Below are 15,670 nucleotides of genomic sequence, written 5' to 3'. Positions count from 1 at the left end.
TTTGCAATAGATATTAAAATAATTCAACGATATTAATAGAAAGGTGCACACACATGCATTTACATATGTATGTACATACAAACGAGCACCAATTAATTTTATTTAAAGAAATGGCGTGTCGTCTATTTCCGCTGTAGCAAACGTAGTACATAGGGCGACATCTAGATGTCATCTACCTCGCCCTATTCACTACAGATGTCACCCTATCCACTATGCTTTTTTATAGGAACTTTTCAAAGCAAAGGTTTTATGGTGTCGGACACACAACATTGAAAGTTTCTGGATCCACAACATTGAAAGTTTCTGGACACACAACGTTGCAAGTTGATAAAAGCGTTGTAATAAAGAAAACTATGATTTTCCCATATGAATTTTCAATTCTTCATTACTTCAGCAACCAAGTGAAAAATACAAAAAAGTTGGACGAGATTTATTTCAAACCTTTTAATGTTTATATAATATTAAAATGACCATGGACTTGGTCACGCCGATTTGGTCAGTTTTCAAGATCGTGGTGAATGAATGTATTGTTAAAGATTAGGAATCGTTCGACAAGTTAATAGTAGTTTCAAACATATAAGTATTTACATACATTACAATTAGGTTGAGAAACGCCTATTTTAAGTCCATTTTTGCAGTCTTGAAAACTGGTGCGGAATGGTTTCATTAGTCGCCGCATTTTTCGCGGTTTCTAAATTTGCCGTTATATGAAAGTAGGGGACGTGCAATAAGTGTTTAGATATACATAAATATTTTAGTTAATTCCATTATGTGAAAAAGTGTCCGTAGGTAAATGCAATAGTTTTCAACATATACTGGGAAATCCTTTTGAGGACTCTCCAATTGGACGATATTGCTTTGCATTCAGCTTGAACGAAAAAAGTCACTCGCTGACACAGTTTCCGGTTCTTTTATTTAAAGGTTATTTGTACAATTGAAGAGAAATTTTTTTAGAAAAAAACTTGAAATCCACTTAAGTTTTTCGATATAACTTTGGTAAATGTTACTCGATCGGTGCGTAATAATTAACAAATTGAAGGCGAGACTTAATGTTACTGATTTTTGATAATAATATGACTAAAATAGTTCAGATTATAAACAAATTATTTTAAAATAAAAAATATCTTGAACAAAATTTTTTATAATTTTCTTATGTTTGCAATTTTTATATTGTATACATAAATATAAGTAAACCAATTAGTGTGTCTAGAAGTTGTGCCATACTAATTTGCATAAACAAAATTTTTCCGCGATGATGGAAAATAATGGCTATTCTATTAGAGCTACCGAAATTGTTCCTAAATTTGCAAAAAATCGCAAACTATAGCTAATATTAAAAAAGGATTAGAATATTTGGAACTAGCGATCTTAATGCACGCCAGCAATATTAATGTTGTTCTTTACATCTTTTGACTATAGGCCAATGCAATTATCAAGAGAACAATTAAAATTTTCTTGAAAATAGATGAGTTTGAGGTTAACGATAAGATAAAGGGCTGCGCGAAATGATACTTGACTTTATCTTTTGCGTTAAAGGATTCATTATCTAATAATATGCACCAAAAGTTTTGGCTAAACCCAGAATTTTTAACAAGAATTGGTCTTATTCGACTAGTGTGCTGTGGGTCACTTGGCGATCGATGCCCGGGCTCTTACAATTAAAATGAAAGACTAATATTTCGCAGGCTTGTTGTTGACTTCATGATACAATATATTTTCACTATTACCAAAGGATTTGAGAAAAATTAGATTTTCGACCCGCCCTAATGTATATATATATATATATATGTATGTCTGTTAGACTCAAAACAAAAAAGTATTTGTACAACAATCGGAACAATCGCAAAGGCATATGCGATCTCTTTATAAGGCTCGAGCATGTTTTATGAAGAGGCTAATTACACTGGTTTACAGCAATAATGTTCTATGGATGCCACTATCCAATATCTATGTAGAATTACTCGGTGATTCCGAAAATCGAGTTAATGTTTTTTTTTTATAGATACGTTTTCGAGACATTTGCAATTTACCGTTATGGCGCATTTACATGGTATGAAGCCATATGAACTGTTGATACGCTAAAATAGAGGGACTACATGTTCTAATGAGGAATTCAATGATATCGAGTGGGATGCATATAATAAATTTTTTCATATGAAAAGTTATGGGGAGATACTGTAAACATACTGTTGTGATACTGTTAAGCATATGAAATTATAGCAAGTTGAATTTTCATACATCTTTCCATAAAAAGTTTAACAGATGCAGAGATACCAAGGGGCGTTTTTCCCATTTTGATGCCTTTTTAATATAAAAACCCACCGAAAAGGAGGAAAGCGGCAACTCCGCCATTCACATACATGTCAAAAGTATGAATTTAAAAATTAAAAACAATAAACAAACAAATTCAAAACAAAGAAATTCTTTGTACTAGAACCTTTTAAATTGAAGCCACTCACGTTTAGTGGACAATAAAAATACGAAGAACTATGATAACAAACTTACAACAAGACATTTCAGAACATTTTAATGAGCTTTATATCACGTTTAAGTAACAATAAGCCTATATTTTCAAAGCTGGCAAAGAAATGAAAATTTGTATTTTTTGTTGTTTACACAAAGCCTTGCCAAATATACATATAAGTCAAAATTATAGAAGGCATGTATACTTCTCCCTTTCATTTTTTCATACAGTTTATGCTTCTTTCTGGCTTTTACAAAAATGCAGGGATACCGCACTTATTTCGGTACAATATGTTCGTAATGTATTTTCAATTCGAAATCAAACAAAAACATCCCACGAAAATGTTTGCGATTTTAGAACCATTAGTGAATATTTGCAAACTACTGCAAATAATAGAGTGCCATATCTTACAAAGTTCAGAGTATTAACGAAACAAACAAGCATTTTATGGCTTCATGTTTCCTTCAAACCGCATTGCTATTTTTTCGAACTTTTCCTTTTGTTTAGCGCTGTAACCTATTAAGTTATATCTTTCAATTTATATATGTGAACTATTTTCAATGAGCATTTTTTCATTTGCTCCAGAATTTTGGGTACATTTTCTTATAGTACCTCTCATTCTTTTTTATATTACATATATACACTCCGAAGTTCGGGATAGTATTTTGAATATACCAGCAATATATGTAAAAGTAGTGGCGGCTGCTGTAGAGCATTACGCAGAGCCTGAGTTCAAGCCCAGTTTTTCTAATAGTGATTGCCCCTCTGTTGGTAATAGTAAACCTCCGAGTGTATTCTGTCATGGAAACAACTTCTCATTAAAATACAATTGCCGTTCGGAGTCGGCGTAAAACTGTCCTTTACTTTGTGTGACAAAATCACGCACGCCGCATATCGGAGGAGAAGCTAGGCCAAACACTAACATATTGTTCAAGCGATATACATATTCGTCGTTTAAAGTACAAAAGCGCGTATCGTGGTTCTGCAAAACCTCGGAACTGAAATTTGTGCCAAAAAAGATATTTGGTCATCGGAAGCTCCTGATATCAAGCCCTTAGCCATTTATAATAAAATATCGATATAATAAAATATCGACTTAGACATAAGGAGAGAAGATTGTTAAGTTTAAAAGAGAGAACCGTTTATAATTGGGACCAGTTTCACTCTCTCCTATAAAATTTAGGCAACCTCCCATACGAGGTTTTGCATTTCCTTGATGCGCGGTTTTGTGCTTTAAACGAAGATATGTAGAAGTATTGCATACATATTTTGGTGCCTTTTCAAGTATAAAATCCACTGAGAAACGGAAGAAAACGGCATCCCTATGATTTCAACTTATGCCAAACGTTTCGTAAACAAGCAATTCTGAACAAAAAACTGTTTTTCCACAAAGATGTTTAAATGGAAACATTACAAATATGGAAAAATAGGAATCCACAAGGCTTTATTAGCAGTAGGTCCTTTTAAAGCACATTTAACAAAAAAAAAAGCTTCTAGCTTCGAAGCTAGCACAAAATAAAATTTTTTTATTTGTTGTTTACAAAAAAAATATTGTCTGGTATACAAGTCAAAATTGTTAAATATATATCGCTTTCATTCATTTCTTCATAGAGTTGGTGCTTCTTTTATAGGAAAATTCATACGGCTTATGAACAGATTCATACCATGTAAATGCACCATTATTCAGCTTAAAGCAAAAATTTGTTCCTTTTAATCACGTATATCTTACGAACCAATTTAAATTCTTAATATAAAGTACGGCAAATGAAAGCCAATGAAATTCTCCATAAACCAACCGTATATATATCACATTCCGATAGGGCTTATAGTTTCTGACAAATTAATTAATCATTCCAGCTTTTTCTACTTTGAGCGTGTGTGAATCGGTAACAAAGTTCGAGGCGAGTAAATTTTTGAAAACTATGAGGGGAATAAAATTTGAGTAGCTCATTAGGCTAGTGAAATTTTTGACAAATGCATATAAAATTCTGACAATCGAAAAGATTGTTGATGTGTGTAACTTTTCGTTAAATAAAAGCTTAAATTGATGAATTGCAATCAACGATGGCAGATGTTTTCTTAAAATATTAATTTCACTTCAATTTGTAGTATTTTATTCCCCATAATTTTGTTATCAAAAATTTACTGTTGTCGATAAATATTTCATTTTACACAGCAGATTGGCAAAACTTTCTCACCAGAGTAAAAATATTATTCAACAGTTTCCCCATAGAACTTTGTTACCGATTCACACACGCCCTTTTTAATGAAAAAATTAAAAAAAAAAAATCAAACAGAAAAAAAAATTTAAAAATAAAAGGTTCTGTGCCAAATTTTTGAATTTTTACTAAGGCCTGTTCTGTTACAAAAAAAAAACAAATCAAGTTACTGATGAAGAAAATCGATGGATAAATACGAAATAATGAGTGGTCAAATGAAAATGCGCAAGATTTTTTGTATGATATACGAGTAGTAAAGCGTGTTACTCGGGTGTACGTGGCGTATGAGTAACTTTATTGCCTACCGTAAGGGAGGTTGTTGAGGCTAATTGATCTCCAATAATGCCCGTTGAGACTAGTTGCGACTAATAAATGCCCAATCCTATCCGATTGAGACTAATTCCGGAATATTCTTGCAGGGTCTCTTTAAACCTACTACATATACATATACATACATATACATATGTACAAAAGTATTTTGCATGCATACATATGTAATTGGAAATAACATGCATACATATGTACACAAATACATATGCATGAATATGAACATGTAAACACCTGCTCTAAAATGCGCAAAAATGATCTGCTATTCCATAAAGTTTCCCATTGTAACAGCAGCAAGTTTGACACAATGCACAGCGGGTGTTGTATTGCGAAATTTAATGACTAATAGCAAAAAGTAATAAGAATTGTGCAATATTAGTATTATAGGCAATAAAAGATATTGAAAAAAAAAATTACTAACTTTAATAAAATTTACTACTAATGCACACTTACTCCCAGTAAAGCGGCATATTGGAAACCAATTATATGCGTAATTGGCCTTCAGTGGCCGAAAATGCATACATGAAGGATAGTTCGTCGATAGAGCCCTTCATACAACTTTCAATAAGTAAATACGTTTGCCTAGTTTTCTTTCACAGCATCGAGGGAGATATGATTTATGTTTGTCATTCTGAAAGCAATTGTTCGAACTAAAATATGTACTACCAGGTTGACCGAGGTTTTCCCGGAGTGCACATACTTTTTCAAGTTTTCAAGAAAAAAAATATTTTTGACAAAAAATAATTTGTATTTCGATATCTATCGAGTAAATTTCTTATTCAAAAGTTTAGGGGTGGTAACTCTATTCCGAAATAAGCTGGAATGAATAGTGCATATCTTGAGCGTATATATACTGTGTATACATAAAAAAAATGCTGATTGAAACTAACAAAATAAAAATTTTTATTACATAGAAGCGTGGCAACCCTGATAGAAAATATTTACTGACCAAACTCCTCAACAATACCTTTCATTTGATATCCATATTGTGATGTTTTAGATAAATTGTGTAGTATCGAAAACAAGTGGCAACCTTACACTACTATTCTAAGGGATACCATTTTGTATATAGGGAAAGGATGGTTTAAGAACCTTCTCTTGGCACCCATGAATAGTAATATTTTAACTTTTTTTCTAAACGAAAAACTAAATAAAAATGCGATTCTAAATAGGTGGCAACTCTATTAAAAATATTTTTTCAATTAGGGATCTTTAAAATACCTTCCAATTGGTGCCCATATTATTATGTGTTAACTAATTTATAACTAATTTCGAATAGGTGGCAACCTTATACGAGTCTTCTCTGAGATACTGCCTATTCAGGTAACCTTAAAATGTATATATACAAGAATTGCTCGTTTAATGTAATAAGATATGGCTGCCAGATCGCAGTGATATTGCAGGAAAGTGCGTGGTGAATGAGGTATCAAAGAGAGGCAACCTCTAGTCGATCCCACACGGGAAATATATATTGGGAGTACCTACTAAGTACCTTTTACTACTATTGAACCACTGCTGAACAGATGAGCCTCGTGTCAGCTCACCGAACCTTGTACGAAAACTAGGAAACGTGCTACTGCAAGGTATTTTGGCCAAGGCTGGGCCGGAGATGGTGAAGGGATTTCATGAGACTCATTAAGCGGCAATTCCCCATCCTGATGGATGTACTGACAGCATACTTTCGGATTGGCATACGCGCGGTAAGACTAAATATTATATACTTACGATAGCGACTGCTTGGAGGACGACCAGGTGGAACCATCTCAACACTTCCTTTTAAACTATCCATCTTTTGCAACACAGCGTGGTCTACATATTAGAAATGTGTTAAAAGGGATGGAATGGAATGGAGTTGCTATATTTAAACACAATTTTTCCAAGCACTCAGGCAATATTGCCCAGTGTACTTAAGGCCTAGAGAGAATATTAAGAGGGTAGGGATATATGGGCGCGATGGGAATTAATTGCTGCTCTGTAAACTTACCAGACTACTATATGAATCATAGCAGTTTGTGTGACGACTATACTCTTCTCATATTCCAAACACGATGTACAGAGTGGATAGTCGATGATGCCTATGGTTACCATACGTCGTCCCCATAGTTTGTGACCCATAATCAGTGCTATCAGGTTTCGTTGATCACTCCTTCTTTACCTGAGAAGTAATTAGGTTAACGCTCTGTCAGGTCCTTTCAGGACACACAGACAGGTTGTTTCGCGTGCGGGAATTCTACACCAATCGCTATGATTTTCTCCAAAATTACTTTGAACACCAGTGCCAGTGACCTGACACCCATACAAATTCAAGCTCATTACACCGTGCAATAGAGGTCAGCCTCAACTTACATTCCTGTACTATTTTTGAAGAGTAGCGAGTGGTTTCTAAGGCCTTTCGATCCCCATGGCGGTCAATTTCGCCAATGATCCAGTCTGCTACTTAAAGCGTACTTTCAATTAATCTTCTTTCTAAAGTCACGCCAATAAAATCGGAAAGCATTTAGTATACTATTTAGTTTGTATGAGCAAATCTCACGAGTTGTGCTTTTAGTGTCACTTCCTTCTCTCGCCAGAAAAAAAAACGCTTAAGCATTCTTCTTACATATATTTCAATCAATGGAGTTCCAGAAACAAGAACAATAAAAAACAATTTTAGCCTTAAAACGTTTATTTACCGAAACTTACTGAAATTACTCAATTTTTCATTGTCACTCGAAAAAATCATAATTGTTTTTTTTTAATAATTTTGGAAAGTTTTCAAATAGAATGTTCATATTAGAAGCAATGGACTTTGGCATCAAATGCAACATATCTGTGAAGTTTCAAGAGTGTGCCACCAAAATTAAAAAAATGGCAGCATGGAATCTGTCACAGCTAGTTTGCAATTTTTGAAATTTTTATAATTTTTTTAATTTCAGTAATTAATGATACTTTAAAATGTTAAAATTAATTGATGAAAATGTTCTTCTTGCCGAAACGAACGAATAAAACTAGTGCCCCACCAAATGAAAAAAGTTACATAGTGTAAAATGTGACTATGATTTGAGAAACCAAAATACCATTTTTTTTCAATTTTTATGAGCACACTCGAACATTAATTCTAACATTGCTATATACATAAAGAAAGTAATATTTATGTGCATAAGGAATACTGTGTAAAAATCTTCCACGCCATTATTTAATTACTTTTAAATTACATATATGACTTTTAAGTTAAGGCGTGCGAGTAAACGTGGTATCTGACTGTGTATGATGCTACGAGGCGTATACGTTACATAAACAACTACGGGTATATGATCAGGAGCTATTATTTTTACGTTTTTTAGTATATCTTTTTTAAATTTTTATTTATATACAATTTCGTAATAGAATCTTCTTCTTTACGTAAAACGGAAGACAATGCATTGTCTAAGATAAGCGTGCCAGCATAAATGTAACAACCCTTGAGAGTTGCTTATATATGTATGTTTTTGCTAGTTCAATTCAATATTTCAATATAGTTCAGATCATATTCGATCTTTGAAATCGAATCAAAAATAGTCATTCAAAATCTCATAAATCTACAAAATCGTATTTTCTGACCTAAATCGACAGGTCGCGACCTCTAAATAACCTTTAAAAAATCTTTAAAAATAGGCAATAGTATTTATCATATAAACGAATAAAATTAGGGGTAGGATCTTGAAATTTCTAAAAAACATTTTCGATGGGCACCCTAATGTATATGTACATATATATTTGTATGTGCGTAATAATCAACAAACAGTTAACACAATCATATGCACTTGTGTAGACACATACATACAATATTTCTTTAATATTTGTCTCGCGGTTCTATTCCTGGCATAGGAGACAATTTAATAGTAATCAATGAAAAACGCAACTACTTTTTTCATTTTCTTATTTTTTTTCATATCTGAGTGCAAATGAGGACACATGTGGCACTTCAATGGGATATGTATGTACGTATGTATGTATGCACGTGGTAAATATTGGAACACTATAACATTGGTATACTCATGCAGATGTAATGGCAAATATAATTAGGGGATTCACAAGACGTGTTAACCGTCGTAAAATCTTAAGGTTAACATCTTTTTTAATTAAAATGGTTTTAGGGGATTTCTAACTAAACCGAAATTCTTTTAAACTGATAAAGAATATATAATTAGCCAACCCCCAACCATTTTAACCGCTATTTTACATAAACAAGTGTTAAGCTTAAGATTTTACGACGGTTAACACGTCTTGTGAATCCCCTAAATGTAATATGCATGGCAATACTTGGATATCTACATATGATATGGAGATACTTGGCAGATATGCAAAAGTGGGTGCATATACATATATGTACATGCATACATATGTGCATACAAAAATGTATACATGGCTTTTGCCAGTTTTGTTTTAATGCACAACAAAATCGAGTGTAGTTCAGGGAAAGGTTTTTTTTATTGGTTAATCAAAGATTACAGCGGCCATGGCTGGGAATATTTAATTTAGTACAGATGCTGCTCATACGCCCTGTCGAATTCTGACTGGACTTGTATGTACACATATGCAGGGGCGGACCCAGCAGCATTTCTTGGGGGGGGAAACATTTTTCAACATATATCGTGTATATAAATTTAAAAATCAACGCAATTTAAAATTTTTAGAGTTTTGATAGTTTTTAATTTCTTGAAGTTTCCCCTTTTTAATAACTTGAGTGGAATTCCAAAATTTTCTAAACTTTCAAAACTTTGTGAATTTGAGAAATTTTAGTAAATCACAATAATTCAATTAATTCAACAGACTAGATTTCTATAAATTTTTTATTTTTCAAAAATTTTGAGAATTGTAGGAATTCTAACAAATTTTTTCTAAGTAAAAGTGTCGAATATACATACAAAATTGATCAAACGATATTAAAAGTTTTCGAATGTTAAAAACATTTTCATATTTTGTCGTTTTTGAAAATTTAAAAAATTTTCGTAATTCTTGAAGAATCAAAAATTTTTGGACGTTGATGTTTTCAAAATTTTCAAAAAATTTAAAATTCTCAAACTTTGTTATATCAATACAAAATTTTGGAAAAGTTCAGAAAAGTGGAACAATTTTGGAATTTTTCTAAAATGTTACTATCTTTTAGAATGCTAAGAATTTTCAATTTTTTAGACACGAGTACATGAACATAAGAATTTTTCGACAATTTGTGATGTTTCACATTTTTACATTTTAGGATGGATTTTAGGATAAATAAAATTCTCAAAATTTTGGAAAATATAAACATTTTTAAAATCTCAATAATTTTTTACATTTCAAAATATTCTCATTTTACCAAAATTTATAGAATCTCCCGGATTTCGATAGTTTTTGAAATTTTCAAGACGAATTTATATATGGTGGTAGTAACCACCAGCTGATTTTGTGTACGTGTTTCGCCTCACGGCTTCTGATGCCAAATTGAAAAATTTCGTTTGAATTGTGCCGCCAAAGCAAAAACAAAATACATGTAAATTTTTGTTTTTGTACTCCTGCTGTCTTCTTCTTCTCCTTTATTGGCGCTGTAACCGCCTAAGCGATTTGGGCCGAGTTCAGGAAAGCACGCCAGTCATTTCTCTTCTGTGATAACTGACGCCAATTGGAAATGCAGGGTGAAGCCAAGTCCTTCTCCACCTGCGATTTATTCCTGACCTTTATTTAGGTTTTATTAGGAGGGTTACCATTTGTTCGAACAATCAAATTCAAATTAGTTCATCAGTTTATTGAAATACATGTGTATCACAATGTCTGATGAAAGAGGTTTAAGAAGATTTTATTTTGAGAAGGAATTTAAAAAATGAGAGGTCAAACTAGAGGCCTTAGCCCTGCAGATGTATAGTAAAGTTTTATTTTTTTAATTGAGAACTTTTTGCATCGGTATAGCGTGGTTTAAAATTCGATGAAAATACAAAACATAGACTATGCGACTGCGACTAAGCGGCTGCGCGGTTTTGTTGAAATATGGCACTCGGATCTCTTATAACTTTGACTTACATTGGGAATATTTCTTAAGTTTTTGAAATTAAATTTTGGGCGTTTTAACGCCATGCGGGTTCACTAGCAACAATTATATTCAACAAATTTTATTGAGCTTGAGGCCGTTTTTAATGAAAAACTATTGTGGTAAAGCAAAATTAATGCATTTTTCCCCAACTCTAATTAAAACCGATCCGATTCGCGTGAAACCTTTTCCTCAGGGTGTGTTTGTGGTCGCTGATTACGAATTTGGTGTCACCTACGTATCCACATGGCGTATGAGTTACCCAGACGAGATGAGAATCTTACTCATACGCCATGTGCGAGCTAAGGATGCCAAAATATGCGGAAAATTGTGATCCCGGGATTTCGGTATATTTTTTCAGTAATCGCAGTAGTCACAACTTTTATGAATATGAGTAAAAATTCAATATCTGAAAGCATTTAAACATACCATGAAATAAAACTATTTAAAATTTACGATAAACTAATTTTAAAACTCACATATATATTAAATCAGACAAATCTAAAAGTAATAAATTTTTTAAATTGTATTTAAAAAAAAAAACTTGTGATTGAGGAACGTATACATCACAAATACCAATATAGAACTTATATTTTTTAATCTTTTTATTTTAGGTAATTGAACAGAGCTTCTTCACAATGAATACCACATCACCAAAATCTTCCTTAGCCAAATTGTGCATACACACCACGAAACATAAATCCTTAAAAGTGATGGTGCTAGGACAAAGTGGAGTTGGCCAATCAGGTGCGAATTATAGATCTTGACTTTAAACTCTTTTATCTATGTAACTTGAAATAGTTAAGTACTTCGCAGAAATAATTGGTTATTTCCTTTCCCTATGTTCTTTTCATATTTTTCCTTGCGACAGCTATGGTGGTGCGATTCATTACACGTCCTTTCATTGGTGAATACGATCCTAATCTGGAGAAGATCTATACACATAATACAACATTTGACAATGAACTTATACAGTTTGATATATTGGATGCTGCTGGACAACCAAATGTAAGTAAGAGATCTTAAACAATCTACCAAAACGACAGACATTTTATCAGCATTCGTCGATAGTTTTTGGACAATAACGAGATCAGTGTACGAAAATAAACTATATTGTACGTTACTATTTCGTTTCGTTTATTACTTCAACAGTTCGGTACAATACAAAACAATACGGCTGAGTTCACTTTGGCGATAGTACACTACAGTAGTTTAGTAGTTACAGACGAAACCGCAAACGAAATGAATCGTGCAGGGAAAATATATGTATGTATGTACATATATGCAATAACTAAATACAAAACGAATGGCTGCAATATATAAAAAAAATCAAAATTTTTTTTAATTGAATTAGATATGAAAATTTACAGAAAAAATTATTTTTCACGTAATTGAAACGTTTGCATACATATAAAACGTACCCTATGGTACAATTGTCACAAACGAAAAGCAAACGTTTCTCGTTGGGGAAAATGACAGTGAATCTTACAATTTGTTTCTGACTATGTATAAAACTGTACAAAACCACAAATGATATGATGATCGATGAGCAAATGGGAATTGTTTTGTACAGTTTATTTTCGTACCCTGAACGAGATCTTACTTATGAACGTTTTTTTTTCAAATTCACTACTTTTAGAAAGAGGATTGTGTCAGCTTAGACTCGAACATACGTTGGGCGGACGCAGTTATACTAATGTACTCCGTTACGGATAAATGTAGCTTCGACGAATGTAATCGGCTGAAATTTTTGATTAACTACAATAAACGACGACGTAAACTAGGATCAAATAGTAAGGTGGGTAGTGAATTTATTTGAAAATGATATCCATATATAAATGCGGAGTATCCAAAGTACCAAATCAACTAAATTTATGCATTTACCTCTCCTCAGGATTCACTCTCCGATGTGCCAGTGATTTTGGTTGGCAACAAAACCGATCAAACGGGCGATCGCATGATGAACATCGATGAGGGTCAACGACGTTTTCGTGTGCTATCATGTGCCTGCTTTCATAAGATTTCTGTGAGAGAAAGTGTAAATCAAGTGAGTACTTTAAATTTATGAAAAATTTAATATTTAGATGCTAAGTAACCATTCCTCAGGTGCAAGCAGTTTTCCGCGATGTATTTCGTTTTTGGCGCGTCTTCAGCAAATTTCCCAAACTGAAACGTTCCACCAGCGATGTACAGAATGCATCCGATTCGGCGCTAAGCCCGGACTCTGGTTGTTCTTTCTACGATTCATCGTCGTTTCACAACGAAACACGCAGATCCTTCTTCATAATCGGTAAGTTGTACAAACAGAGGCAAGTACCTAGAAGTTCCTAACAATGTTGCAACAACCCTATAGGCAACGCCTGCCTCGAGGAGAACGATCACACCGAGTCCACCGACGAGCTTGGCTCTGGCAGCTTATGCAGTCCACGCAGCGGCATCGACGCACCATTCCCCAGTAGAGCCTCCACAGATGGCACATTGTTGTCGCGGCCGCGTCGCTGGCGTTACCCACCGCCCGGCTGTCTGTTGCCACACACCAATCGGGTCGAACGGCGTATGAGTATTTCGACACGCGGCAGCAACGCCAGCTATTCACTAGTGATTAAGTGCTGGGGGAACTCAGTGCAGCGACTTCTTTTTCTAAAACTACATATTTAAGAGTATAAAAACTTGTATTGCTTGTTGCTTAGAAAATTTCGAAGTCTTGCTTATGTACAATGAAATTTTTTTTAACTATATTTGTGCTATAAAAAAAGATGACGCTTATTGTTGGAAAATTTAGACTTATCTGTGGTGTGTTTGTATTGAGAAGGGTTAATCAACAAATTTTCAATTACAATTATTAATTAAATAAATATATGTACCTATTAAAATTTTAAGTATAATACAAATGCATATTTTATACATGTATTTTTTATGTACTGATCGTATATATAGACTAAATATTTATTAAAGGTTTCATATTGAATGTAGTATGTATGTATGTTCATAAATTAATGTATGTACATATGTATGCACTTTAGTAAATATATTGAAGAAATCTTATACATATATTTTGAGGTTAAATTTTGTTTTTAATTGAGAATCCTAATGTCAAAATAATAGTGTGATAAAATTTGGTAGGAAACATTTGGGCTATTGGTTGAGCATCTTCTTCGTTAGGCTAGGTTATTGTGACAGACCCTACAAAGGTACTAACTTAGGCATTTATTAGATTGTCCATTATATTACCACATTACACAAATTATTTTAACCTGCTGCAGGTGCTCTGTGTTAAACTAAGGGAAGCGCTGGATGCTCAATATAAAATTCCGCAAGCAGTTGATCTTCACTCCGGAGAGCTTTTCGGGAGTGTCTAAGTCTAGCTGCGGCAGTAGCGATCCGTGACGATATTAAGTCGCACCGCGTTCGGTTCCTAAAGTACAATATCCGGTCAATAAACCTGTAAGAATCGAGAGCTGGCGCTTAGCCAGCTGCAGAGGCTCCCTTGACCGCCCGCGACCAACAGCCGGCCAGAAGGTCCTCTCCTCTTGGTCCGAACCCGTCTAAATAGCCAAATTCTTGGGCATACCGTTAGGATTGATGGACAAACCGAGCTAGCCGGGAGTTAGTAGTGCCGCTAAATAACATTGCAACATTGCATATCGGAGTTTTCGCCTCGCGCTAGCTGAGCGGACTATGAGCCCATCTATTCATGAGCTAGCCGCAGTTTTCCAATGGAACTCCTACACCCTCCCTGTCCGAGGTGCGTCCCTCCCTCGAGGGTTCCCTTCCTAGCCAATTTTTCAGCCCTGCAATTACCAGTGATGTCACTGTGAGCTGGGATCCAAATCAGCTTGAGGTTGATGTATTCCGATTATTCCGGTTGAGAGAGGTCACGCATTATCCGACCAGTTTCGATCGTACCATTAGCGATACCAGCCCCATGATTTCCGCTTGGCTATCATAGTAGATATTTACTTTCCTTGTCGGCAATACATTGGTCCATAGCCAATCGTCTGCCTCATTTATAGCGGCCACCTCTGCCTGAAAGATGCTGCAGAGATCCGCCAGTCTTAGCTTAATATCTATTGAGAGTTCCTGACAGTAGATACCTACTCCAACTGTCCCGTCTAGCGATCCGTAGGTGAAGATATTCACTGGGCCTCTACTTCAGAGACTAACATTCTTCCATTCGCACCTTACAGAGGTGTGCTTGGAAAATTATCCGTTTGCAACCAGCCTCGGAACACTCCGATCCATTTCTTCCGGTAATAAGTCGAATCATTTGAGAGTTATCGAGTGCCCGCACACGCTGGGTTGGAAGAGAACCCGGAGTTTTTTTGCCCAATGACTGGGCAAATCACCGCTACTTTGCCCGCAATGTCATTAGGTGCGACACTGAGCATAGCATTTAGCGCTAGTTTAGGAGTTGTCCAAAGCGCTACACTTATTTCAACGAGGGCCGCCCTTTGCACGCGTTCAAGCTTCATAACGAGAGTAAACTTTTCCAGTGAATTTCACCAGACAATTACCCCATATAACATGATTTGCTTGATTATGGTTCCATACAGCCAGTATATCACCTTTGTAGAAAGGCCCCATCTCTTCCCCATGGCAATTTTATAGCAGTAAAGCGCCACTGAACCTTTTTTACTT

At 34.5% G+C, this 15,670-nt stretch overlaps 1 protein-coding gene across 2 annotated transcripts in view; it reads left to right on the top strand.

Annotated features, from left to right (window-relative positions):
- LOC118740703 (ras-related and estrogen-regulated growth inhibitor-like) overlaps nucleotides 1-13,792 on the top strand; it is a 138,762-nt gene extending 124,970 nt beyond the window's left edge. The window contains exons 2-7 of one of the 2 annotated variants that reach the window (XM_036472343.1): nucleotides 11,661-11,779; nucleotides 11,904-12,040; nucleotides 12,672-12,830; nucleotides 12,927-13,079; nucleotides 13,139-13,322; nucleotides 13,386-13,792. In XM_036472343.1, the coding sequence (XP_036328236.1) occupies nucleotides 11,671-11,779; nucleotides 11,904-12,040; nucleotides 12,672-12,830; nucleotides 12,927-13,079; nucleotides 13,139-13,322; nucleotides 13,386-13,690 (1,047 nt within the window). In that variant the 5' untranslated portion in view covers nucleotides 11,661-11,670 and the 3' untranslated portion in view covers nucleotides 13,691-13,792. Of the gene's footprint in view, nucleotides 1-11,652; nucleotides 11,780-11,903; nucleotides 12,041-12,671; nucleotides 12,831-12,926; nucleotides 13,080-13,138; nucleotides 13,323-13,385 lie in introns of those variants that run through there. The other variant, XM_036472344.1, reaches the window with a different exon arrangement.
- Nucleotides 13,793-15,670: the final 1,878 nt, after the last annotated feature.

This window comes from Rhagoletis pomonella, unplaced genomic scaffold (assembly GCF_013731165.1).
Source record: "Rhagoletis pomonella isolate Grant_MI unplaced genomic scaffold, Rhpom_1.0 Rhpom_scaffold_00006, whole genome shotgun sequence".
Taxonomy (NCBI): domain Eukaryota; kingdom Metazoa; phylum Arthropoda; class Insecta; order Diptera; family Tephritidae; genus Rhagoletis; species Rhagoletis pomonella.
The sequence above is the reverse complement of the archived record's forward strand: the minus strand, read 5'-3'. Positions and strand labels throughout refer to the sequence as shown.